Source organism: Spea bombifrons, chromosome 7 (assembly GCF_027358695.1).
Source record: "Spea bombifrons isolate aSpeBom1 chromosome 7, aSpeBom1.2.pri, whole genome shotgun sequence".
NCBI lineage: Eukaryota > Metazoa > Chordata > Amphibia > Anura > Pelobatidae > Spea > Spea bombifrons.
Genome location: NC_071093.1, coordinates 13,737,180 through 13,764,688, shown reverse-complemented (window position 1 = coordinate 13,764,688; position 27,509 = coordinate 13,737,180). Strand labels below are relative to the sequence as shown.

The 27,509-nt window shown below is 38.0% G+C and overlaps 1 protein-coding gene across 3 annotated transcripts in view; it reads left to right on the top strand.

The window, feature by feature from the left end:
• Positions 1-27,509, top strand: part of CCDC141 (coiled-coil domain containing 141) — a 64,575-nt gene that overhangs the window by 19,193 nt on the left and 17,873 nt on the right. For all 3 annotated transcript variants that reach the window (XR_008355073.1, XM_053471640.1, XM_053471641.1), the window contains exons 5-17: positions 1,393-1,646; positions 3,309-3,428; positions 5,913-6,107; positions 7,074-7,243; positions 16,261-16,402; positions 16,904-17,023; positions 18,185-18,376; positions 19,377-19,529; positions 20,017-20,190; positions 20,838-20,963; positions 21,556-21,744; positions 22,477-22,638; positions 26,299-26,448. Coding sequence is in view for 2 of the 3 variants with exons in the window: in XM_053471640.1 (XP_053327615.1) it covers positions 1,393-1,646; positions 3,309-3,428; positions 5,913-6,107; positions 7,074-7,243; positions 16,261-16,402; positions 16,904-17,023; positions 18,185-18,376; positions 19,377-19,529; positions 20,017-20,190; positions 20,838-20,963; positions 21,556-21,744; positions 22,477-22,638; positions 26,299-26,448 (2,147 nt within the window). In the remaining variant the exon portion in view is untranslated. The remainder of the gene's footprint in view (positions 1-1,392; positions 1,647-3,308; positions 3,429-5,912; positions 6,108-7,073; positions 7,244-16,260; positions 16,403-16,903; positions 17,024-18,184; positions 18,377-19,376; positions 19,530-20,016; positions 20,191-20,837; positions 20,964-21,555; positions 21,745-22,476; positions 22,639-26,298; positions 26,449-27,509) is intronic.

Sequence of the window (27,509 nt, the reverse complement as noted above, 5' to 3'; positions counted from 1 at the left end):
TTCAATTGCCAATGGTTTTTAATGAAATAGCATGGTGGAACAGATTTGCCGTATGTATTTCATGTCAGACAAAAGTTCTTTGCAGACCAACTTCATCTCCATTTTTTGATGTTTTTACATAAATATACAAAGATGTCCTATCTAATTAGTGGTCTTGTTCATTTTTCACTTTATTTTTAAAAATAGCTAGAATGTACAAAAATACATAAGGGTAACGATTAATCCAAAAATATAAACTGGTCTTTATACAGATGTCTTGAATTAAACAAAAGGTCTTACAAACTCATTGTGTTTCCTCGATTTTGTGTGCGTTGAGCGGCAAACAGATGGATTCTTATATCTAAAATTTACGATATAAAATAATCCAAGCATGCTTGATATTTAACTTGATTAAAAATAATGTTCCTATGTGAAAATGTGATTTGGCCTTGCACGGCGGTGTCTGTACATTTATCTGGAAATCAGAAAAAGATATGTGAATGAATGAAAGAAACGTGTTACTATGTAATTCAGGGTTAAGGCTGCAGTGTTTGGAGAACGTGCTGTACATGCCAAGATCCCAGCTGCTCTCATTATAGAATAGATTTCTATTCTGGGGTATAGTGGGCGGAGAAACAATACTCCTTTCTAAAAATATTTGGAGCAAGACTTTCTTTTCCGCCGCTCACAGATGGCTCTTAAGTATGCAGTGTTATAATATTAGATTGAGGATAAACCCATTCAGTGCCAAAGGAGAGAGAAACATATATATTAAACAAGACAACACTTGGTAACAACACAACTTTTTTTCTTACGCATATCCCCAACAACATAATTTCCAATCATATCACATTCTTGAATGAAGTGGACCTTTATGTGTCGTTCTGCTTTATGTATTTATTACCATCAAAGGGATTCACTGTAGACCACCGACAGAACAGAATAAAAGCACAAATAAAAACTTGTAGTAAAAACTTGTAAATACTTGTAGAATAGAACAGAATAATTCTATTCACAGTCAGTGTTTTAGCAGTTAAAAGCAGACATTTAAGTGAAATGCATTTTTTTAATACTCTTGTAAGAATGTCATAGTGTTCCTTATTCTTTTTTAGTGGTGTGCTACTCAATTTAGACAGACCCCTGTTCACAACAAAAATAATACGTATCATTGCATAGAATGGCTCGCAAGTCCTAATAGGAGGTCTGTTTTAATAAACATCATTAAAAAAAATACATTAGCCAAGAATCCCTTCCTGTTTTTTATACATTTACTGACTTCATCTCAATCAAGGCATGTAAATAAAATTGTAAAATTGTGAATCCCTATAAGCACTGACGTTACTTTTATCATGCCAAACAAGAAAAAAAAATCCCTTGAGAAAATATTAAGTTTGTGTTGCTTTTTTGTTTTAGCTCTTCTTGAACGATCACTAGCCTTGTTAAATAGAAAGCAGGAGCTGACAGAATTCATCGAACTATTCAAGAATAAACAGCCAAATGCAAATTTGGAAATGACTCAGGGAGCCCGCATTAGCTGTTTGAGAATTGACAGTCTGGTGGAATCGCTGCAAGACAGGAGAAGGCAGCTGGATAAGCATCTCAAGGAAGAGCACAGGCGACAGGAGCGGGTCTTACAAATCAGTCAGTGGCACCAACAAGAAGATAAGGTAATACAATGGAAAGACATTCAGAGCACTTGCTTCTTCAAATCAAGACTGTCAAGTTGATGTCAAAGCATTACATGTTTGGCGTGAAAAAGACAGCAGACTTTTTCCTTTTGTGTGTTTTTTTTTTCTTCCCCGCATAGCGACACATAATAAAACATCTTTAAATAGTTCCCATCTGCCCAAAGTAATTATTTGACCTACAACTCGTTTAGCACAAAGCAAATGTTACAGCAATTATCACTTGGACATATTGTAATAGATAACACGTATGTCCTACATTAACCAGGCAAATTCTACATAGATTAGACACAACATTATAGCAAAAGAGCTTTATACACATCAGGTTTTTGTACCTGTTAGTAATATGTATCCGAGTCAAGTGTCAATACCGAGAAATATTGTTATACATAGTGAAACAGATGTTTGAAGCAGCCAATCAGTGGCAGGAAAGTGCTCCCATTTAAATCAATGGAGGTGCTTCTTGGGCATACGCTTAGGGGGTGTAGTTCAATCCCCCCCAAAGATCTTATCGAGGCAGTCCTGGAGCTGACTGGCGGTACTCACTATCATGTGGCAGCCCATGTGTTTGGCCGAACACATGTAATGCACAGCAAATATCTGGATGTGGAATAAATGACAAACGCAGAATCCTCCTTGAATTTGGAAAGGGGGCACCATGAACATTTAAAGCGACCTTGCAGCTATCATATCTATTATCATAATTATTAACATGTATAAGTGCCTTTAATAGAAGCCAATAGTAATTGGCAAAATGTCTAAATTGCATATTTACTACTCAACGTGCAGCGTGGCTGATTTGTATTAACCTGAAAACAGGACTTTATTAAACTCTGGGCCGCAGTTGTAAATTTATCACTGGGCCCGTAAAGGGATTAGCATAGAGTTCACGATTTGAGATCTGCAATCAGGTAATCTGATATTGATTTTTAACTCTCCTTAGCTCCACTGCAAATGAGCTTAGGAGCTATTTTAATGTTAGTGAATATTTAGAGGACGGCACCATGTTAGTCAGTAGAGTAGACAGGGGTCGGGGTACTTTTATAGTAAAGTAATCACCTAGAGGATAACATGTAATGCAAGCAGTAATACAATTTATATTTTTATGCTACTTTTGTGATTGATTTATTTTCTGTTGCTAACAATTTAACTAAACTAACACATTCCCTTTTAGTGAATCAATCCTGGTAAGAATTATAGTTGTAGTACGTTATGATTTTTGGGATGTCTGTTCACAGGATAGGGAGGTATTTGGGGAAAAAACAGACAGTCCCATCGTCTTGGCAAGTTTTACTTACGGCAGTCAAAAGTGGCTACTAACAAAATATGAAAAGACGCTTCTCCTCAGCACTTATTGGTGTTATGAACCAAAAAATCAGGACGTGACCTAACCGACAATCTGTAACAGAAGCAAGTTGCTTATTTTCCATTATGAAACCTATACATGCAAGATGCTTTATATGTATGCCTAGGAGCTCCCTAGGTCTGCCTTGCAGGCTTTGAATATCACAGATAATAGCATGGCTTTTTAGACAGCGTTGATCTCCAGGTGTAAGGATTGTCTGAGCATATACAGTATTTAACATTAATATATTATAAATTGCATATGGCAGATAAGTTGTTAATATTATATTTGTGTCACAGGTCACCTGTTGGCTGCGAAACCATATAGAAATGTATTTAAAGACTGTCCAACTAGGTACATCACTGACTGAGAATGAAGAACTTCTCCAAAAACACAAACAAGAAGTGTATAGTGCCAAGGTAACGCTACTAATCCCTCTTTCTAGGAACACCAATAATATTACAATGGATCAATTCAACATGCCAATGAATTTGTTATAATGGCCTTGGGATCTGGATGTGGCAAACAACATTGAGTTCGTGCATCAGCTGTGTACGTCCTGAGTAGATGTTAATGTTTCCTAATGCTCTATGTAGTAATTGAGGAGAAGAAATGGTGTAAGAACAGGATGACTTGGTATAACACAAGAAAATGTATCTTTGAGTTCTTGATTTAAGCAATATTCACGTCTATCTTGAGATGCCCCTGCAAAACTTCTACTCGGGTCGAATGTGTAGTCTGCTTTATAGTGAAACCTGTTCCTTATGATGAAAAAGCAATGTTATACTATAACTGTATGCATTATACGAAAACATGGAAGAAGACTTTAATGCTGTCGCACATTTTTCAGGAGCATAAAAGGTGAATTCAATCAGTCTTATTGATTGGTTAAAGGATCTATAAGTCACACAAAACAAACTACTGAAAACTATTGATTGGTAAATGTAGTTTTTTTGTTCCATTGAGATATATATTGAGAATGATTTGCACATATCCAAGCATTGTACCTATGAGCCGAATTCGTTGTCTTTTTCTAAAGGCGGTTATTAAAATAGCAATAGTTGAGTAAACATCATAATAAAGTACGTACTTCAAACAAAACGCTTAGCTAGCTGTAATTTTGTTGGCAACATTTGACCCCCAGCAAGACCAAATAAAAGTTTAGAAAGCATAAAGGCTTGTGTAAATGTTACATCAATAAAACTGTCTGTGTAACAGATGATTGCTACTGGCAAAATACGCTGTGATTGATGTGGGGCTTTTGTGCAGACTCATTATCTCTCGCGTAATGTGTCTCTTCCTCCACCATGTGGCCAGAAAGTAAATGAATGGAAAAATCCTCCAGTAACGCCGTTCCATTTCTTGATAAAGTCCATGCCTTCCTCTTCAGATCTTAATGCCGTGTCCGTTTTTTACAAATAAACACAGACTTAGCTGTCCGTTTGAGTGTGCAGAACCCCAATGTACTGTAAAAGTTGCTTGGTTCTATAGATGCTGTGTTGAAGCTACTATTTATTTAAATGATTTCTTCTATCAAGTGTCTGATATATACAAAAACTCGACTCGCTGGAAATAATCTATCATTGTGTTATTGCTCTTATTTAAATTTCTGTTTTTAGATTAAAATGTACAGTCTCTGGAATCCACATTTTTCCTTAGTTTTCCATGCCTCTCAGAGCAGATTGCGTAATAATCCTGCCGTTAGTCCACATTGGAAGCTCTTACCTCACCTGCATTGTTTTATCACATGGCAGATGTGCCTCTTGCCGTACAGATTGACTACAACCTGTCGGTTCCTTAGAAAATCCATTCTCACAAATATCTTAGAGTGAGATTGCAGAAACTAACATAGGTTTTTTTTTTTTTTTTTTTACATGAATGCTTAAATTAAAACTTAATTGATATGTTCTAGTTGTAAGGAATTACTTGGGAAAACCAAATGTTGATAAATCCTGTTTAACATTTTAAGATAAATTATATATAAGCAGGTACATTTTACAGATTGGTATCAGCCATCCATGGAAATAATGAATGCTTGAATGTGATGAATAATGAATGTGATCTCCCACAGTAGTATCCTATGTCTGTTATCTGATTGCTGCAGTGCTTATTAAAATTGGTTATCAATCAAATAAATCAGCATAATGTGTATATACACTACCGTTCAAAAGTTTGGGGTCACTTAGCTCTTTTAATGGAAAACACGATCATTTCCAGCTGTGCTAATATAATTGCAAAGGATTATTTGGATAATGCCAACTTTGTGGGAACAGTTTGGGGAAGGCCCTTTTCTATTCCAGCATGACTGCACCCCAGTGTACAGAGCAAGGTCCATAAAGACAGGGTTGGATGACCTTGGTGTGGAAGAACTTGACTGGCTCACACAGAGCCCTGACCTCTACCCCATCGAACACCTTTGGGATAAACTGTAACAGAGATTGCGAGCCAGGCCTTCTTGCCCTCACAAATGCTCTACTGGATGAATGGGCAAATCAATCTTGTGGAAAGCAGAAATCTATTTAGAATGTGATGTCATTAAGTCACTGTCGATGTAATAGTCAGATGTCCCAATACTTTTGTCCACATAGTGTATTTTCACACTGCAATATAAATAATTTATTATTATTGGGAGAAAAATTCATTTAAAAAAAAAATATGTGCCCTATCTCATCAATTCTATAGATGTAAGAGAAAAATGTTTGATTTTGGACTAATCAGAATTTGACTCTAAATACCGCTACTTCTACTACTATTACTACCAATAATGACAATCATCATAAATTATCATCTTGTGCTGTTAACACCCCAAGTCATCATTGTGTTATCTTTTTGTGTTCCTTGTGGTCCATTCTTTTCCAGGTGAAGTAATGTCACAGGTTTACTGTTTACAATTATTTTTATAGGAATGGACTTCCGCTGTTGAAAAGCTTAGCAAGGAAGCTACCAGACTATTTGCTCTGGAGAACCACCAAGAAAGGGAGAACTTAATGGAAGCAAAGAAAAAGCTAGATGCACTTTATTCCGACTTCTGGGAGCTTATGGAAGAAAGAGAAAACATTCTGCAAGAAGCCAATGGCTTTTTTAAAAGTGTAAATAAGGTGGGTATTAAAAATATATTAAATGCTATGAAATGCTAACTGAACAATGAGAAATGACATAGTTGTGGCATCCTTTCTGCGATGACAATAGTCATTAACATGGGTCCCCTGTTCTTTACAGCAGTATTGTGAGCAACACAAGCATTAAATGGTTAAGAAATAAGTGCGCAAAGTGTGTCAGAGTGTCAGAGATTTTTCTGATGCCTTGGAATATTATCCTTGTATTTTTCTTCCCTAATCTGATATCAAAAAAACAAACTCTTACTTCTTCTACTGGTTGCATGACAAGTTGTTTCAGTTTTATACCCAGTGTCCTTCATCACCTTCACAAAAGTTCCATATAAAGGTGTCTACATGGAAAACATTTAGTCTGAACCAGAAACAGCAACATATGAGGATCTTTATTGAGACTCAATAAGTCTCAATCCCCTTGTCATTGTTTAAGTTTCATGGGTGTATAAAGATAGTAATTCATCAACCTTTGGAGTCATTCCCACGTACGTAAATTCCACCAGATGAATTCTTTGCTGTTGCTACATATTTTGTAGGAAGGTTTTGCATTTTGTTAAGCCCTATAATATACATGTGTTCATTTAATGAAATCTAAACCAACCATTAAATGGGATTCTAATATACTTTATTTTGTTTGGGGTTTTAAGTTGTAAAAACCATAAAAAAAGAGTTGGATAACTGAATAAGTGGAAAGGTGTCACTAGTGATGAGAAATAGGAAAGTGATGTCACAACATACAAAAGAGATCATACAAGTATAATATTATCGGCGATGTCTCTAGAAAAAAATAATGAACATAAAATAAATTAAGCCAAATGCAATTTGTGCGCTTAGGAGCAAAATACACAATGAGGAAAACAACAAAAGTTTCAGTCATTCTAAACCTAGATCCATCAAATTTTATAAATAATTCACAAAATGTATAATCTTATGGGTTTTGTTTTATTGTTTCAGGCTTTTGACAAATTAGGAAACATTGAAATGTATCTAACACATTTGAAGATGCAAGATCGGAATATTCCTGATTTATTAGAAAAGCAAAGAGAAGCTGAAATAGAAATTAGAAACTGCACCAAAGATGCCTTTCATAAAGGACAGACGCTGATAAACAAATCTGCATACAGGTGGGTTCAGTTCTACGCAGGCCCGGACTGGGACAAAAAATAGGCCCGGGCATTTAAGCCTGAGCAGCCCATATTTATTTATTTATTTATTTATTGTTAAAGCCCACCCGTACCATCTTTGCATTTAATCATTCACACAAATCATTAACACATTCATTAATGCAGTCTCACAAATCATTCAAGCAATTCATCCTCACATGAATTCATTGTCATACGCATTCACACAATTCATCCACACATTTATTCATTCATTCTCATACGCATTCACACTACCCCCTCTCTTCATCTTATCTGCCCCTTCTCACTATGTTCCCCCTTTTCACTATGTAACCCCCTTCCCCACTTCTCAATATGTACCGCCTCTATCTATCCCCTCTCCCCCTTTCTCACTATCTAACCCCCCTCTGCCCCTTCTCACTGCACCCCCCTCCCTCACCCTACTTACCTTGTTGCCGGAGCAAGCAGCAACTGCGACCGCGCCTGTGCCAGGGCAGGATTGACTTAGGGGCTGATGGAGCTGCAGCTCCAGGCCCCCACCTTAAAATAGGTCCAGTCAGGACTGGACTGACTGGTCCTATATGGCCGCATTAACGCAGAGCCCCTTAAGCCTGCCGCAACTACCCCCTCCTAACTATCTACCCTCTCCCTCTTTAAAGTTCACTTACCTTTCAGGAGTCCTGCGGTGGGGGTGCAAGGCCTCTGCCTCCCAGCTCTGCCACTGTATGGAACAGTATAGAGTGATGGGAGTTATTATGTACTTTTAGAGCATAATTAGATCATGAAAAAGACATTGGAAATGGTACAGCATAACACCCATCACTCTCACACACTTACCAATCCACACGTATACCAATCCACACATACACCAATCCACACGTATACCAATCCACACATATATACCAATCCACACATATATACCAATCAACACATATATACCAATCCACACATATATACACCAATCCACACATATACACTAATCAACACATATATACTAATCCACACATATATACCAAACCACACATATATACCAAACCACACATATATACTAATCAACACATATATACTAATCAACACATATATACACCAAACCACACATATATACACCAATCCACTCTCACTGAATGTTTTCCTACCTTTCCTCTTTTCTCCTTACAGCTCCTTTTCCTCCTCTTCGCTCCTCTTCTTCAGTTCTTCTGTCTTCTCTGTCTTCTTCCGGGTCACCGGGTCGGTGGGCGCGGCTTCAGTGTTGTGCGCCGGGATCTGACAGCAAACCCCGGCGCACGACAGCTGTTGCCGCGCAGATCACAAGGGACCGGTATCGGAGGTCTTTAACAGACCTCCGGCTCCCTTGAGTGATTTTAAGCCGGGTTGAACCCGGCTTAAAATCACTCAAGGGAACCGGAGGTCTGTTAAAGACCTCCGATACCGCTCCCTTGCGAGCCTGCTCCTCCAGCGGCGGACATTACTGTCCGTGTCTGGAGGAGTGCCGGGTGCCGCAAGTTGGCAGCCCCTGATGAGCGGCACCCGGTGCGGACCGCCCCCCGTCGCGCCCCCTGGAGTGTGGCGCCCTGCTCTAAGAGGCCGGGAAGCCCCCACCAGGGCCGACCTTAGGGGTCTGCGGCCGCACAGGGTTTAAATTAAAACATCGGGGTTTTTTTTTTCAACTTTATTTAACATCCTCCATGTTAAATAAAGTTAAAAAAAACTTTATTTAACATGGAGGATGTTAAATAAAGTTAAAAAAAACCCCGATGTTTAAATTTAAACCCTGTGCGGCCGCAGACCCGTAAGGCCGGCCTTGGTGGGGACTTCCCGGCCCCTTAGAGTGGCGGACCCGGTCGCAGTTGCGGCGGGCTTAAGGGGCAGGTGCCCCTTATGCCCTGCGTTACTGCGGCCGTAGGTAGGGTAGGGGCCTGGAGCTGCAGCTCCATCAGCCCCTAAAGTCAATGCGGGCCTGCCGTGGCCCGGCCCACCGGGCAAATGCCCGGTGTGCCCGATGGCCAGTCCGGGCCTGGTTCTACGTATTAATACTGCTTTACGGGTATTGTGTTAAGCATCACATACATTTTACATATTAATAGAAATTTACATACCTATCAGGATAAAGCCTTTCTATAAAGATGCAAAAATGGATGCAGACAGATGTTTACTGGAATGGCCGAAATTCTTTGCTTAAAGGAAGCAAGAAATGCCAACTTTTTTAAAAAGAAAAAAATATACTCTTTAACATTGAAATGAACATGGCTATTTTACTTATTTTCTTTTTTCTAATCTATTAATTGAATCATATATTTAACCCAGTTACAGTGTATTAGTAGAGTTTATTTTCAAAATAATTTATGTTGTTTCTTTATACACCAAATTTACTTTAAGAGATATAAAACCTTGTAATGCAGTCATACTTGGCACACTTTCTGACTGCACATGATTGGAGTTTTTTACAGTAGGAAATAATAGGCAGACTAGATGGATTTGTTAAGTTCTTTGTTCTTAAGTTTCTTACTTACCATGATGTGTAAGTAGAGAATGTGAAGCAGCTGAGATCACACTGATACTCTGATAAGTGTTAACCTGATAAGGTGACACTTTGGTCTACAGCACACACAATTTCCCATACTGATGTTTTGAGGGTATAGTACATCTGTTGTGGTTAAAGCTAAAAAAAAATCAGGTTCATCTTTTCCATCAGAGCCAGGACATATCTATATCCGTGAATACAAAAATGCTTGAATTACCTGAAAAATAATTTCTGTTTCCTGTTTTAACTTGGATTTATTTAATTAAATTTAAATTCCCAGAACACTCTAAGAAACCTATACCAAAACCATTAATGATGCTGTAAGGGATAGCGTGGTCCATTTTTTTCCTGGGAGTTTTATCTGTTCCCATTCCATTTGTCTCCATAAAATGTTGCACCATTAACAGCATGTCATGGGCATAACTGGGAAAACTTCCGGAAGTGTGTTGGCAGGTGAGTTGGTGGTCCGCTGATGTCTGTGGGCATGCCTCCACACCGCTTCCACAACCTGGAGATTCTCCACAAAGAAGCAACACTTCATCTGGAATCTCCGAGCAAAAACATCATAACACACATGATGTACCTTGCTAAGTTAAATTGGAGCAGAAACACAGAGTTTCAGACAGGCCAAAACGTGGCATTTCCTATCATTTTCTCTATAATATATCTAGGAAATTCAGTTTTGTAGTGGAAATATTCCCATTCCTTTTTAATATGGACCCTATAACTATTTAGTAGACTTCAGATTCATTCAGGCTTGTTTTTTTAAAGAAAATTCCATTTCATGCGTTTGTACAAATCTTCAAAAACGAGGGCAATCTCCGACAAAACTGCCGCAAACTAATTGCAAAAGGGCCTACATTTTTTTAGGATTCATCTGTTTGTTGCCATGTGTAGCCACCACCATTGCATGCTGTTTTGGTGCTATTATAAGCCATTTTGGTGCTCTTTGATGAGGTAAAGTGGGAGGGACTGTGTGTAGGGGGGACATATCAATGACTGATAGGTAGAAGTAGCCAAAAAAGAGAAATGGTCTCATTGATAGTTATGGCTGTGATCGATGGGTTCAACTTACTTTTGTCAATACTTACATTCAACCTGAAGGGGGAGCAAGAGTTCTCTGTGAACTCTGACTTGTGACAGTTGATGCCGTCATCTTGGCAGTAATGCCAATTCACTGATGGCCCTTGTGGTTGCTCTTCGGCATAATCACAAGGCGATCGGGGTAGGGGGCTGTGTTACTCACATGTCTCGATATCGAGGTATGTCAGCAACACCGATTATGCTCAGGAAGCTATTGACGATCCCTTCCTTAGTTTTTTTTTTTCAGGGGGAGGGCTTTCCTCCCATGATCCACGGCCAGCCTCACAGGTGAGACTTCCGTGGATGCTGCAATGCAGGTAAATAACAGCAGCCCGTACATGTACAGGCTTTGTCACCAATGCAGTGCATCATGACCCCGTACATGTACAGGCTTTGTCGGGGGTTAACCTTGGGATTGTGTTGCTGTAGGTGAAAGGTGAGTACAGAAGGTGTCAGGGACCTCCACCCTTGAAATGACCCATATATTGTGTTTGATGTGACAAAATATGAAAACATTAACAACTAAGAAATACATCAATATATCATTTTGTAGTAACTATTTAAGTGTTTTAACACAATTAATAATTTTCATCCACCAATAAATTCCGCAGCTATTCCTAATGTTGTTGGACTTATGATTGGCCAGCGTTATAATGGACCTATCGCAGACAAAATCAGTAGAATAATAAAAATATACTTTATTTTAGAAAGCATATTTAAGATTTATTGGATGCTGCTAAATGTTAAATTACAAGCTCGCAAAACTAATATTTACTTATTAAATTTATCTTAAATCTGAGTAGTAATTTTTAAATTGTAGTCATCAGTAAAATATTTTCAGTGGTTCAGAGAAAAGAAAAAATATTGTATTTCCAAAATTATACTAATAATCAAAAAAGTGTTTATTTACATTTAGGTTTATACTTATTGCTAAGTAGTTCAATACTGTTGCTTGCACTATACATTATTTTTGTTTACTATATATTTAAAATATAAATTGTTTTAAAAGAGTGGGAGATTAGTTCACAACATGAGATAATACTAAGACTTAAAGAGTAAAAAAACCCACCCGGGAGCATATACATACAAAAATAATAAACTTTGTGAAGCTTCTCTAGTATAGTAACAGAAATATGTTTTGGTGAGAACCCTCTTTGCAATTTTCCAAATGCCCATTAGGAGGCAGACATGAGTTGCATTTACAGAAAGTGGATTGCTGAAATGTATGTAATGATTATTACACACATTTTAATCAGCACTGATTAAACTTAATTCAGTGTACAGTAAAAGTGACAGATCTGCTTTAAAGAGGCTATCTCTCTGTATAATTACTGTATAGTATGTTTATAAGATGTTTGTTTTGAATTGGGGATAAATAGGTCAGTGAGAGGTCATTATGTTAGGGAATAGTTTATATATTTTTTTTTATTGGGTTAAAGTTTCCTCCTGCATAGATGGGGTAAACCGGTTAATAGATACATTTCGTAGACTCAATGTCACTTCTAGAATTTTGTAGAGTAGAATTTTGTTTTTATACGGTAAAAAAATAACAACATGCTTCTTCCTGCAATCTAAAGAGAACAGTTGAATAAATATAATATGTCTGTCGTGACTGTTTTCCTGGCACCTCATCAAATAAACAAGCAGCAGCAACAAGTTGCTGTGTAAATTCTCACAAAAAAATTACCTTTATTCATTCATTTAAAAACCTAATGGATGACCCATATATTGTGTTTGATGTGACAAAATATGAAAACATTAACAATTAAGAAATACATCAATATATCATTTTGTAGTAACTATTTAAATACTTAAAAGAACATTAAGTGTTTTTAACACAATGAATATTTTTCCAACCACCAGCAACTCCTTAAAGTGTTGGACTAATGATTGGCCAGCGTTATATTGGACCCATCGTAGGCAAAATCAGTAGAATAATAAAAATATACTATGTTATTTAAAAAAGCATATTTAAGATTTATTGGATGCTGCTAAATGGTAAATTACAAGCTCACGAGACTAATATTTAAATTTATCTTAAAAAAACCTCTAGTTGTAATTTTTAAATTGTATTCGTTGGTGAAAGTCTTTTTTGGCTCACATGCACACTTTGATCATTGGGGACATTAAACTGTAATATAACAAGTTAATAAAATAATATTTATCAATATCCTTTTTGTTACACTATCAGTAAAATATTTTCAATGGTTTAGAGAAAAGAAAAAATATTTTACTCCCAAAATTGTGCTGATAATCAAAAGAGTGTTTATTTACCGTATATTTAGGTTTAAACTTATGGTTAAGTAGTTCAATACTGTTGCTTACACTGTGTTATTTTTGTTTACTATATATTTAAAATATATATTGTTTTAAAAGGGTGTGAGATTAGATAATACTCAGACTTAAGAACAATACGAAACGCTGTCTTTAATTTGATTAACAACAAAGAAGGATTTAGACTTTAATAAATCCAAGGGCTTTCTATGCAGGCCATACACTGGAAAAAAACACCCCTGACAGGATGTTTATTTCTTATTTTGTATATTCTTCCACACTGCCACAAGTTATTGGAAGTGTTATTATAGCTGTAGGTGTGAATTAGTGAATAAAGTGTAAGAAATGTCTACGCACTATGCTAATTATCTATTTGTCATTTGAGGCCTTGCTGGCAAGTGTTTGTCTAATTATATATTACGATTATAAAGCATATCTTGTATGAGTTGGCTAGAGGGGTATTCAGATTTACGGAGAAACAAACTGTAGATGTTTTATGGTATATTTTAGCAAACTAAACCTTGTGTTTGCTAGGACGTTAAAAATATCAAGCGACCCCATTCCAATTTATGCTCAGTCCTTATTGTACCTATATATAAGATTTATTATATTTTCTTTTAAATGTAAGTGTTGCTGTTAAAACCACCCTGTTTTTCTTTCATGTGCTTAATGTGAGAGCTGATACATTGCTTCCTAATTCTAAAATCATACCTCACCATAATTAAGATGTGTGGGATAGCGGCTGTACAGAGGAGCAGCACACTACAAAAACAATCTGTAGGACTATCTGTTCATCCTCAGTCTGCTAAAACAAGGAAGATTGAGTGCAGGAGATTTGCTTACAGTGGGACTCCAATGCAATCTTCATCAAGGAGTTATGGGGTGAAGGGAAATTTGTGTTAAACACCCCGAATAATTAAAAAAACAGCTTAAAAGACTCATCTGTTGCATACATGTGTGTGGTGTTAGCACAAGTGTGTGTGCCTATGGTGTCAGGGGTGATCTCAGGGTTTGTGGCTCCTGGGAGGGGAAGAGAATAGAGAGTGACAGAATGAGTAGACTGAACCTACCCAGGGCAGATAGGGGCATATGTTCAGGGCCAGCCCTATAATGGGGCAGACTGGGGCAATTGCCCCAGGCGGCACTTTAGAAGGGGCGGCACTTTGCCGCCCCAAGCGCTTTTTTTTTGTTTTTTTTTGAAGCGGAGGAGAGAGAGAGGGGCACCGAGTGGTTTTCGCTTACCCGCTCGGCGCCCCTCTCTCTCTCTCCTCTGCGGCGAGTCTCCCTGTTCGGTCCCGGTGCCGGCTTGTAATGCAGAGCGCCGGAAGTGAAGTCAATTTTCGGCGCTCAGCATTACAAGCCGGCACCGTGGCAGAGCAGGGAGACTCGCCGCAGGACTGTTTAAAGGTAAGTACCGGGGGGGGGGCGGGGGTAGATAATGGCGTCGGCGAAGTTTAAAATGCCGCCCCCCCCCCGGCATCGGGGGGGGGCGGCGTTTTAAACTTCGCCCCAGGCGGCGTTAAGTCTTCGGCCGGCCCTGCATATGTCACTGCTCTAACACCAAATGCTGGCATACACCCAAGCAAATACTAGACATGTGCACCGCGAGCAAAATCTCTTTGGACAAAATTTTCAATTAACTATTTAATTATTAATGTTTAATTGCAGTATGGTAGGTGAGTAGAGAGCATCAATCTCAGCCTCTGCTCAGCTATCTGTCACTGTCTCACACTCCAACTCTCATCAGTCTGTAACTGCTGCTACTGACAAGTTAAAATGGCGTCAGTACATTTATATATATAATGCTACTTTCATCCCCGTGTAAACGCTAATTGGCTAGAGTGAAAAAAGGAAAAAACCCACATGTTGTTGGACCCATCAATCACATCCATAACCATCAATGAGACCACCTATTGTTTTTTTTGGCTACTTCTACCTATCGGTCATGGTGGCGAGGAATGGAAAAATCATGGCAATTTTTCGGCACCTTTGCAGTTTGTTCTTCATTGGAGATCGCCCTCGTTTTCGGTGATTCATATGAATGCACAAAACAGACAAAAAATAAAGTTTGTACGAAAACGAATGCGTAAGTCTAGCAAATACCATATACCAGAATACCATATGCTCCTACACACATGCTAACCCTAGATGCCAGTCGTCTTTAAGAATAATAGTTTACAAATGGCATGGAATATTGTTTTGCATAGATAGTTTTATTCCTAATTTGTAACATTTACAGAATCAATTTAGACCTATTGTTTATACATTTCAAATGCAGCTGAAGTAACTTTAACCCCTTAAGGACAATGGGTGGTCCCTAAACTCATTGAAAACAATGCATTTTGAGCCCGTACATGCACGGGCTTTGTCATTAAGGGGTTAATAAATAAAGTTAGTGGTAAATTGATCCAACAAAAAAGGGGTTAAAGGAAATGAATTCTGAATGCATAGTGCGGTATGTCTCGCACAGTAAACTTCCATTTCATGTGAGATTGTGTATCAGACAAATGCCAAGTGTTTGATTGGATGGAATTGGAAAAATAACCTCTATTTATATATAAATGGAATGTTGGCTTTCATCTTGTGCATTTTAGCTCAGTCTTAAGGAGCTTCAAACTAATAACTCTGTTTCCGAGTATAGACGGATTGAAATGGGGTTGTTTGTAATCATTTGTAGACAAAGTGGTCTGAAGCTCCTAAGAATGTTTCTTATGGGCAAGAATTCCAATATGGTTGGAGATTACTGTAGACCACAGAGGCCATTCACAAACATAGTATTATCAACATTTTCCTAGGTCATGGGCCGATTCCTTCTGGACTGCAAAGAGAGCAAGGGAACCATACACACTGAGATACTATTCCTCAGGAGCCAGGCAGGACATTATAAGAGCCAAGTTCTTTTTCGAAGTCAAGAGTTGATCCATTAATAAGAAATCATTATGCTACTTACCGTAATTTGATTCGTTGTGAAGCTGATTAATATCTTCTGAAAAGCTCTTTTTGAATACATTTATGCTGTCCTCTAATAATTTGGTGTATATTGAGCTACACTACAGTAGCAGAGTTATTTTGGTCTCACTTTTTTATCTTGCCAATAGCCTGAGCCAAGAAAGGTGCTAACAGCTGTTTGGTTCATATTTAGCTCGGGGATGACTGGAATTAAGGAAATGATCGGATACCTTCAGAAAAGGGTACATCAGCTTACCGGGCAGAGCCCCACATCTACGGACGTCACTTTAAAGAAACAGCCGATAATCACATCACTTGAGGAACATCTGGGGAAGGTATCGTGTAAATGGCAATACTCGTGTTACTCCGTCAGCTCGCCTTATGTTTTTCATCTGAAAATCCAACATTTAAATAAACAATACCAACCATTAAATAAGCAATGAAACTGAAAGAAAAATCATCACTTAAGGATTAAGTCTTTTAGCACTTGTATTTATTTGTGGATATTGTGAGTACTTACTGAAGAGCTGTTTTTAAGGAGCTTTGCTATATATTGGCTGTCCCTGGTTCTGCTAGTATCCTACCTATAGCATGTGTACTCTTTTAGGGGATATGAAGGGTACATGTTAAAGAGTGCCCTAGATCTAAATTTAGCCTTTGTAATCAAGGTATATGGATACAGGGAAAGGCTGTGGAACGTAATGTAATTGGTGTAATAACAAATAGGTAATAATAAGGTAATTTAGTTATTACATTATTGCTGTTTCTCATAGAAACGTTATAATGTTGGCTACAATTTCCACTTGTGATATACAGTACATAGACATATTTTCCAGGTGTCAATGTGGATTCAGACAATAAATATAGATTTGGAAAGAAACAGTGATCCAGGCTGGAGCATTACTGAGTGTGAGAAAGTTCGGAACAAACTGGAAGAGCTGGCCGACCAGACCAAGGTAACCAATACTTCTTACATATGTGTAGAAAATCATATCCAAATGCCCAGGGCCCAATTAATGGCAGAGCACAAGGAGCATTTGCTCCGGGGCCCCAGCATTCTGACAGGTCCATACATCTTATCTGTTCCAGCAGGTCCTGTAATGTGTGTCAGTCCTCCCTCACTGACACTGCATGTTGAGAAGTAATGTCATTTATGGGCATACCTGGGATATTTCTGGGTTTCGCCTGGAGAATCCAGGAAAAATGCATTTTCTCTGGGTCACCATTGGAAAACCCCGGGTCACAAGAGGGGTGTTTTCACATGGCTCACTTATTTCCCCCTTAAACAGTTGTGTGTCTTGTGATGTCAGCAGGACTGCCCACCGACATACCTGGGAGCTTCTGGAATTTGGCTACTCGAAGCCTACCCATGTGGGATGTGGCCAAGACTGGGCAGTCCAGCTGACATTGAGGGAAACACCCCCATTTAAAGGGGGAATGGGCGGTGAGTGTGGCGTGTCAAGGACCCTCTCCTGTGTTAAATGTGGAAAGTTCCCACATGTCAGTATTTGATGGTGAGGTGCTGAATAAAACAACTATCAGTGCCACCCCAACCTCCACCAGTGCCATCACTACAGCAAGCGCTGCCATCACTGGAATTTTTCTAACTCCCCAGAGTAAAGATGGGCAAGCACTGGCAGATGATAGCACCAGATCTATGTTTGGGTCAGAAGAAAGTAAGAAGAGGAAAGATCAACTCTTGCAGCAGAATTGAGTCTTACTCTGCCTTGTGCACAAGTGGAAAAGGATATGGCCATCCAATGTCAATGACGATGACCTGGATTTAGATTATTAGCCAGAGGATGAGTCAAGCAGAACATCTTTCAATAATTTCTCTGTTGCTACTTTCAAATACCACTACTATCTCATCTGCCAAAGAGGGAGAAAAGAATAGAACAGAAGGGAAAAATACCACAAAAGGCAGAAAGCAGAGAAAAAGTGGGAAAACCAGCTCACTAAAGGCAAGAAAACCAAAGGAGCCCAAAGAAGCCCCAGGGCCCAAAGCTTCTTAATCTGACCTTTGAAATGTTTTTTTGTACGTTAACTTTGCTAAATATGATGCAGAATTCTGTTGCATCAACTACTAATTAACCTGTCTTATTCTGAATTTCATATAGGAGGCATTGCAGTGCATGGACAAAGCTGCCCAGCTCTTAAAGGAGGCTGCCCAAACGATACCATCTGATGCTGATGTATTTGCCCATAAAGCATGCCTTTTGGATGAAAAACTGAAAACTCTGGATCAAGCTATTGAGGAGAAATTAGAAGTTTTATATGTATACATTGAATTTCTGAAATCATCAAAAGAGGTATTAAAAAGTTATGATATAATATATAATGCAAATAATGGTCTACCTCAAGTCTGTACAAATCCGCTCCTCAAGAGAAGACACAAGTTATATTTCAATGTAACATATACGAAGTACAGTGCTTAGTCAGCAAGTATTAACTCGTTAATTACGTGTTCTTTGTAGAATCCTAAAAGAAGTAATATTACTGTTCTTTAGGAGTGGTTTGGACAAATATCCCTTAATGACTCAATATTTTCTTTCTTTCTTAGATTAGTTAACCCATTCATGACCTCAAAACAACTGGTGGGGCCTAATAGTGTGTCCTTGCCAATGCAAAGTCCATCATGCTGTCTAATAACAGCCTGGACTCTCCCCTGCCAGCGGTAGCCAGTACCACGTTCTTTGAATATCCGCACTAAATAATTGTGTGTTCCAGTATTGTCACCATAACATCATCATATTAGAGTCTTATTGCAGTGTAGATGCACCAGTGAATTGTTGGATTTAAGTGCTAATAAATACTACTTTATTATTTAAAATTAAAGTCATACTTGTTCTTTAAATACAATATACCCTTGGTCATAGAAGGGTTAAAAATTACATTAGTCCATGTATTTTAGTGCTCAACTTAATGTCCAGAATTTGAATACATTACCCAAGTACATGCTAAATTGAGATTTTGTTACCGAAAAAATGATATTTCATGAACGTATGCATAGGAATCCATTAGAGGCAAACTAAGCGGCATTTCAGTTTTAACAACCACAGGTTAATTTATAGCACATCTAGTTACAGAACATGCAGGATTTTGATTAAATTCTGCAAATTATTTGGGGTTCCAAATAAAATCTCTGCATTCGGATAATCCTGATAGTGGGTTGTAAGTTATGGTAGTAAACTTCTAACATGAATGAGTATGCACATTAAACCAATTTATTTTTTTCCAATCAACATCACTTAATGTCAGTTCTTAAATATTGTATTGTTCAAAAAACTAATTTTAAATATGTTTTTCAAGTTGAAATCTCACATCCAGAGTCTTAAGAATATGTATGCGTCGCATCCAGAATCAAGCACCCTAGATTCAGCCAACACACAGCTGCAGGGTGTACTCGATGATCTCTTCTCTGTTCAAGATATGGGGCAGAATTGTTTGAACATAATAAAAATGGTGAGAATGTCCCAGCGTTTTATATTTCATTTCTTAGCCAATCTTTTCCTGTAATTCTTAATTTTTACTTACTCTAAATAATAATAATCCATGGGGTTCAGTCGAATGCATCTTCTGCATCTTCTTATTTTAAAAAGTGACACTCAGCTATCATGTGCATTACTGTGTCCCTTTAACAGGAATATGGAATATTTCTATTCACATAAAAAACAACACAAAATAATGAATTATGAATGAGATACAATTTAAAATGATTAAACAACTGCTGTATTTCTGAGAAGGGTTTGGGTATTAAACATTACTATGAAATATTTTTATAACACACATGTAGTTAAAAAAATTTGCATTTATTGAGTAGAAACATTACCTTCTATGGTTAAAATGAATGCTGATCGTGAAGACAGGGAAGTAAGATCAGTACTCCCATAGCTGTATGTATGAACTGCTTCATTTAAGGCGACAGTAAGTTTATTTTTATTTATTACAGCTGAATAGAAATACAACCCTAAAAAATACCCAAGTGGAATGCATTGAAACCATAATGGATAATTTAAATAGAGAGAAGGCAGAGCTAACCGGTCTTTGGGCAACATGGCAGCAGAATATCGACAGAGACAGCTCCTCAACGCAATGGAGATCAATTAAAGAGCAGCTGAGATCGGTAAGAACTACTGTGCTCCCATCAGAAACCAAAGCAAAGATATATTTTCAATTAATGAATAGTTTTTAATATGGGGAACATGGATACTAGAGAGAGAATCAGTTGATCTCTTATTAATGATACATTGGAAATTGCCAGCTGGCTAATTAACATAACATTCAATGCCTTAATTGACAATACTATTTAAAAAAAAAACCCTGCACATTGTAGTATAATATGTCTCTTATGGTGTTTTGAATGAATATTAAAATAAGAAGGGCCTAGTCGTATTTCCAATACCCACTCTCTCTGACCTGCTCGTTTTAGCTCATGCTCCACCAATTTCCGCAGTACACAACACCCATTTTGTATATTTACCTCCAACTTTATCCCATGTTCATGTATGTTTTTACATCATAGTAGCTATACAGATAGAATGAAAATTATATGAATGGTATCATCATGAATAGCGATAAACCAGCTTTTGCAAAAATCAGCTTGGCATGAGATGCAAACACAGACATAAGCATTGAGAACGATGTTGTATAAAAGGCTATTTTCACACATTACTGACCTTATATATATATATATATATATATATATATATATTGCATCATCTAATTTGTAAATAAACCACCCAGTGATTCGTCTGCCCTTGTTTGTATCAGGCGGCTCACAAGCTACAAGAATTGGAGGATGATTTGCAGCCTTTGTCTTCACTGAGCCTAGGAAATGACTTTAAGAATATTTTGAGTGCACAAGAAAAACTGAATGCCGTTAAAGATAAATTTCAGGTAAGTTGATAATAAGGCATCCGTCATTATCATGTGACAAGTTTCACCAATGAGCAAAATCTTCCCGATCCCTATGTTATAATTAGTAAAAATGGGTTTTGATTCGGAGAGAGAACTGGAGGACCTTCTGCAACTGGGGAGACTTGTTTCATCTTTGTGTATATACAGTAGGTCCGGTTTTAATCATGGCTGAGGTTGTCTTACTGTTGCCGCTATATAATTTTCAGGACCATCTTCCCCAGATTACAGCATTACAAACCTTTCACAACAGTAATTTTGTTTCTAGTTTTACCTTTTTTTATTCTCTAGTCTATTATATTCTCCAAGGCAGGTAAAATGCTAACTGATCAGGTGGTTTTTCAGGATTTATATCCAACTTCCCCATGCTATAGCCTATGATTATCACATTCATAATCATAATTTAATTTTCTATACTCTTTCTCCCTTATCCAACCTACGTCTTCTTGATCAGTCTTATGTTCCTAAATGTTTTTTTTAGCCTCCCTTTCCTTTAATACAGAGCCTTCATCTAGAATGTTTCTTTTGGTATACAGAGCTAAATTGTTAACACAGTTCTTGATTATGTTTCTAGAAACTCAATGCTGAAACCCAACAGGCTGTAAAGATCTCTGAACTTCTAACACGAGAGGGAACACCTCATAAGGAAACATCTGGAAAAATAAATGACCTTGCTCAACAATATCAAAGAGTCCACAGCTACATTACAGAGTTTGAAGAACTTTTTATCAAGATTATGACATTTTATAAATTTAAGACAGAAGTAAGCAGTGAATACTTTCCAAAACTCTCTGTTTCCAGTTTTGTATTCGGATATGTCTAGACTCTCAATACAACTAGATGGCACATATATTTTGGAAAATCGCTGCATGGTCTGAGGTTGATTGGCTGAAACTGGTTAATTAGTTAATAATTTAAAGCTATGACCCCCATGTTGCAACTTGAAAAACAACTTGAATATGTATGACTAACAACTTGCATGACCTCAACGGCAACCTAGAAATGTTGACACTAGACAAATTGAACATTCCACTCATCCTTCCTTAAACACACATGCTGTGCGATTTATGTTATCATAGATGATCCCCCACAAATCTTTTTGGGTATAGCGGGGTTAATAAATCTTAAGGGGCAAGGATGTGGTTTAAGCGTAATTTTATAAATAAATAAATAAAGGAGCACTACCTACCTCCCTACAACTAAGTAGAATATGTAGATGGACGTTATCCTTCATTACCAAGTAAAGCCAATTATGTACAACTGTTTCCTATCAAATATAATATGCTACGGGAGATGGGATTGCACGATGCAGAGAGGTAGCAGGTCCCTTAATACTTAAACTATGTCACTCCCCTAAAAGCTCTTACAATTATGTACGACTCTTAACCATCATGCAGGTTTCCGATTAAAACTAGGAAATGCAAATGGGATTGCTCTATTGTTTTTGTACATTATTTTACATATTGCTTATTAGTAACTATTGTTGATCCCTCAGTTGGAAATCCATCTCAATTCAAAGCCAGAACCTCCAAAATCGACTGAAATGAGCAGCGATAACCAGCTATTTAAAATGTCAGAGCAGAGAACACGTATCCAGGACCTGTACAAGCAAATTCTTAATGTGGGGACAGACATTATGTCTACAGTGAAATGTTCTGTAAGTAATATGTATTTCAAAAAAGTTTTACATATACAGGAAAGCTTAGTTTAGTGTTGTATTGCTTCATCTATTCAGAAAACCCATAGGCAAATGTACAGAATATGTGCATAGAGCATTGTCGACACACACAAGTGACAACACAAACTTTATATTAGTTATTATTATTATTATTATTATTATCTTTTATTTATATAGCGCCAACAGTTTACGCAGCGCTTAATACAATACATAAATTCAAGGGATATGACAAGACAAGAATTGACAGACTAAGACAAACCGATACATTTGGTGGAGAGAGCCCTGCTCGCAAGCTTACAATCTAGAGGGAAAATGGGGTGATAAACATAAGGCATAGAGAAAGGGTGAGAGGTATTGTGGGGGTATCAATGACAAGGATGTTCTAGCAGCTAAGATGGTATGCTTCTCTGAAGAAGTGGGTTTTTAGATGTTTCTTGAATGTCGGGAGGGAGGGTGAATTCTGAAGGTTCCTTGGGAGCAGATTCCAGAGATATGGGGCAGCTCGAGTGAAATCTTGTAGACGGGAAAAGGAAGAGGTGATGAGTGAGGAGGAGAGCCTTAGCCCATGGGAGGAACGTAGGGATCGAGTAGGAGAGTATTTGCTAATGAGGTCAGAAATGTACGGAGGAGCAGTATTGTGGATGGCCTTATATGTCAGTACCAGGATCTTAAATTTAATTCTAAAGGTAATTGGGAGCCAGTGGAGGGATTCACAGAGGGGGGAAGCAGAAGAGGAGCGACGTGCAAGGAAGATGAGCCTAGCAGCGGCATTAAGGATAGACTGTAGTGGAGAGAGTCGAGACAGTGGAATGCCAACCAGAAGAGTGTTGCAGTAGTCAAGACGGGAAATGATAAGTGAATGAACCAGAGTTTTTGTGGATTCTTGGGTGAGGAATGGGCGGATACGAGAGATGTTTTTTAGGTGCAGTAGCTACCACGTGATTAAACTGTATACCCTCTGTACAAATGACACCTTGTAATTTTCCATGGCAGGAGCACTTTAAATTCCAATTTCCTGCTATCTCATGATACGTATCTGTTCCCTCTCTTCTAAAGGGGACGCTTTCCAGTGTATCTGTGTAAAGTAACTGCTGATTTGATACAGGCTTTCCTCTGTTTAGAGTACTGCGGTCAGATAAGGTTTAAATAATGTTTTCTTAGCAGAGTAATTAAGATAACAAGACCTAGGCACCAACAATGAAAAACAGGTTACTATTTGTGTTGTTTGTTTGTTTTACAATTTAACCCCTTAAGGACAATGGGCGGTCCCTAAACCCATTGAAAACAATGCATTTACAGGCTTTGTCATTAAGGGGTTAAAACATAGCTTTGTTTCTATTTGTGTAGTAATACAATTTTACACTTGTCATTTTTATATGTACTCTAGCTTACTATTATGTTTATTGTAAAATATTATTATAGATTATTAAGAAGTTGAATATAGGGGAGAGAAACAACAACAGAGGTTCTTTGTTAAGCATCATTTTTAAGTTGCATGTAAAACATTCTATCCACACTTTGTAGTAGATAATTTTTTAATCACACAGTGATAGAATTGTTTATTGTTATCTTTATGTACAAATATGCCCTTGATTACAGAACCATGGGTATAATATTCCATCAAATTTAATTTTCTTTAACCCCTTAACGACAATCCCCGTACATGTACGGGGTTGCCGTGCACCGTGTTAACGACAATGCCCGTACATGTTTTCGCCGCGATCGGCGGCTTTGCAGCATCCACGGAAGCCTCACAAGTGAGGCTGACCGTGGATCCGGGGAGGGCAGCCCTTGGCAGCCCTCCCCGGAAGAAAAATGGCCGCCGCCGCACCGATCATCAAAGATCGTGGCGGCGCCCGGCTAAAACTGCTTAGGAAGCGATCAGAATCGCTTCCTAAGCATAAACTGTGTTCCTGACATGCCTCAGTATCGAGGCATGCCAGCAACACTACCCCCCTACCCCGATCGCCTTGTGATTGCTCCGAGGAGCAACCACAAGTGCCATCCTGTGAATGACGTTGCCGTCATTCACAGGATGGCATTAACAATAGATCTGAGTTCACAGAGGGTCTATCCAGACCCTCTTGAGAACTCTCGAGCTCCTCCTGCAGGTACTGCATCCAACCATGCAAGGTCAATGGAGCCCAGCTCACTAATGAGAGTGACTAGTAATAAAATAAAAAAAAAATGGTCAAAAATGTTTAAAAAATGTTTTAAAAAATATGGTAACATGTAAAAATCCCCACTGTCACCAAAAAAAAAAAAAAAAAGTTTTTAATAAGCAAGTCCTAAAATTCTTTATCTTTACAAAAATTCCATTATGGAAAGAGTTAAAATATTGGCATTACAAATGCCCATAGGGTGTCTAGTATTAACAAATATATGAGTTGATGGGGTAAATTGAATTGGCCGGGTTCAAAGATGTCCCAAATATGGGACATGGGGCAGATGTCTAAATGGCAATAAAATACACACCTCACAAAGGCGGCATTTTACCTCCCAAATAACCCAACAAACCCCTGCATGGGGGGTATCACTGCGCTCAGGAGATGTTACTGAACACATATTGGGGTGTCGTTTGACACGGACATACACCAGGAGCGATAAATTTATACCTGAAGTACAACATGTGTGAAAAAAATACAAAAACAATTTACTACCATAAAGTTTCACAAAGGCTGGTGGTAAAATTAGTGCATGGAAAGGGTTAAAATACCAGCATTTCAGATACCTTGGGGTGTCTAGTTTTTAAAAATATATGATTTGATGGGGTAAATTGCATTGGCCGGCTTCAAAGATACCCGAAATGGCACATGGGGGGAAGAATTAACAGATTTGGAAAAAAAGGTTTTGAAATGGCAAAACGCTACCTGTACTTATTGCCCCATAACGTGCAGAAAAAAGCAAAAAAACATAAAAACATTGGGTATTTCTAAACTCAGGACAAATAGTAGAATCTATTTAGCAGGTTTTTTCATTAGTTTTTGCAGATGAGTAAAAGTTTTCTGTTTAAAAAGTGAGAAAAGGTAATTTTTTAACAAAAAATCCCCATATTTTATCATTTTTTTTATAGTAAATTAGATGATATGATAAAATGAATGGTATCTAAAGAAAGCCCTGTTTGTCCTGGAAAAAACAATATATAATATGTGTGGAAGCATGAAATGAGAAAGAAGAAAATCACAGCTAAACAGCAACACTGAAAAACGTTAAAAGAGCCATTGTCCCACAATATACTACGAGTAATAACCCCTATTGTCCTTAAGGGGTTAATCCAGATCTTCTCATGTATATAGTAGAAATGTTACAGCTCTAAATATGCTGGTTGGTATCTAAGACAATAAATGTTATTTGCGCTGTATCTGATTATCTGATGTCCTCATACTCAACATCGTTGGCAGGTGCAGCTTAAACCAGTAATGTTAAGTGATACTCCTACCAACATTTGATAAATGCTAGCAAGTGGTCATGCCTATGAAGAGAAATACTGCAGAGAAATGTGGAATAATGAGTTATGGCTTTTAATGGTGGCAATCTGACTAGAATTACTGCAGTTTTCTCTGAATAATGACAGAATAATGACATAATGTTTGCAAATTCATTAAAGATTCTTAAAAATGTATTTCTTCTCCTCTTCAGAAGTACATTAATATCTCCCTGGAAGAACTTCAACAACAACTGTGCAGTATGGAAGAAGAGAGTGAAGGATTGAAATCTGAGATGGTCAAGCAGGAGGAGAACCCTGCAAGTAATCTATATTTGGGTCCAACAGCAGACAATGTAAAAGAGGTATGGGAAAAAAAACCAGTTCTCTAACAGTCCTTAACATTTATACTTAACAATAACTTAACAATTATATAAATAAAAAAATGTACTATCCAGATTACGATATTTCTGTACTCTGCACATGGAACATGAGCAACCCTTGGCATCCCAGACGTATACAAACAACACACCTGGGAGATGGGTTGAACTCCTCACAGAGAAGTAGCATCTGCATAAATGAATTATTTATGACCCATCCTTCAATTAATATAGCAAAGATATACAATGTATAGACCTGACCATTACACCAACAGGAATTGTATGACATTGCATTCTAAATACATAGACATTAATATGTACTTGGTCCCTCATTGCAGTTATAACATGTTTCACTCTTCTCGGAAGGCTTTGCACAAGATGTTTCCACATAGTGTTTCTGTAGGAATTTTTGCCCATTCATCCAGTAGAGCATTTCACAATGGGGTTCAGGTCAGGGCTCTGTGTGGGCCAGACAAATTCTTCAATACCAAACGCATCCAACCCTGTCTTTATGGACCTTGCTTTGTGCACTGGGGCACAGTCATGCTGGAATAGAAAAGGGTCTTTCCCAAACTGTTCCCACAAAGTTGAAAGCATTGCATTGTCCAACATGTCTTGGTATGATCAAACATTCATTTTTCCCTTCACTGTAAGTAAGGGGCCTAGCCGAACCCAGAAACCCCCCCCCATACCATTAATCCTCCTCCACCCAACTTTACAGTTGGCACAATGCAGTCAGGCAGGTAACATTCTCCTGCCATCTGCTAAACGCAGACTTGCCCATCAGTCTACCAAACAGAGACGTGAGATTCATGAGCCACAAAATGATTCCTTTGTTCCAGAGTCCATTGGCGTTGTGCTTTACACCACTCGATCCAACGCTTGGTATTGTACTTGGTGATGTGAGTCTTGCATGCAGCTGCTTGGCCATGGAAACCCGTTCCATGAAGCTCCCACCACAGTTTTTGTGCTGATATTAATGCCAGTGGAAGTTTGGAAATCATCAGCTATGGAATCTGTAGAGCGTTGGCGACTTTTATGCACTA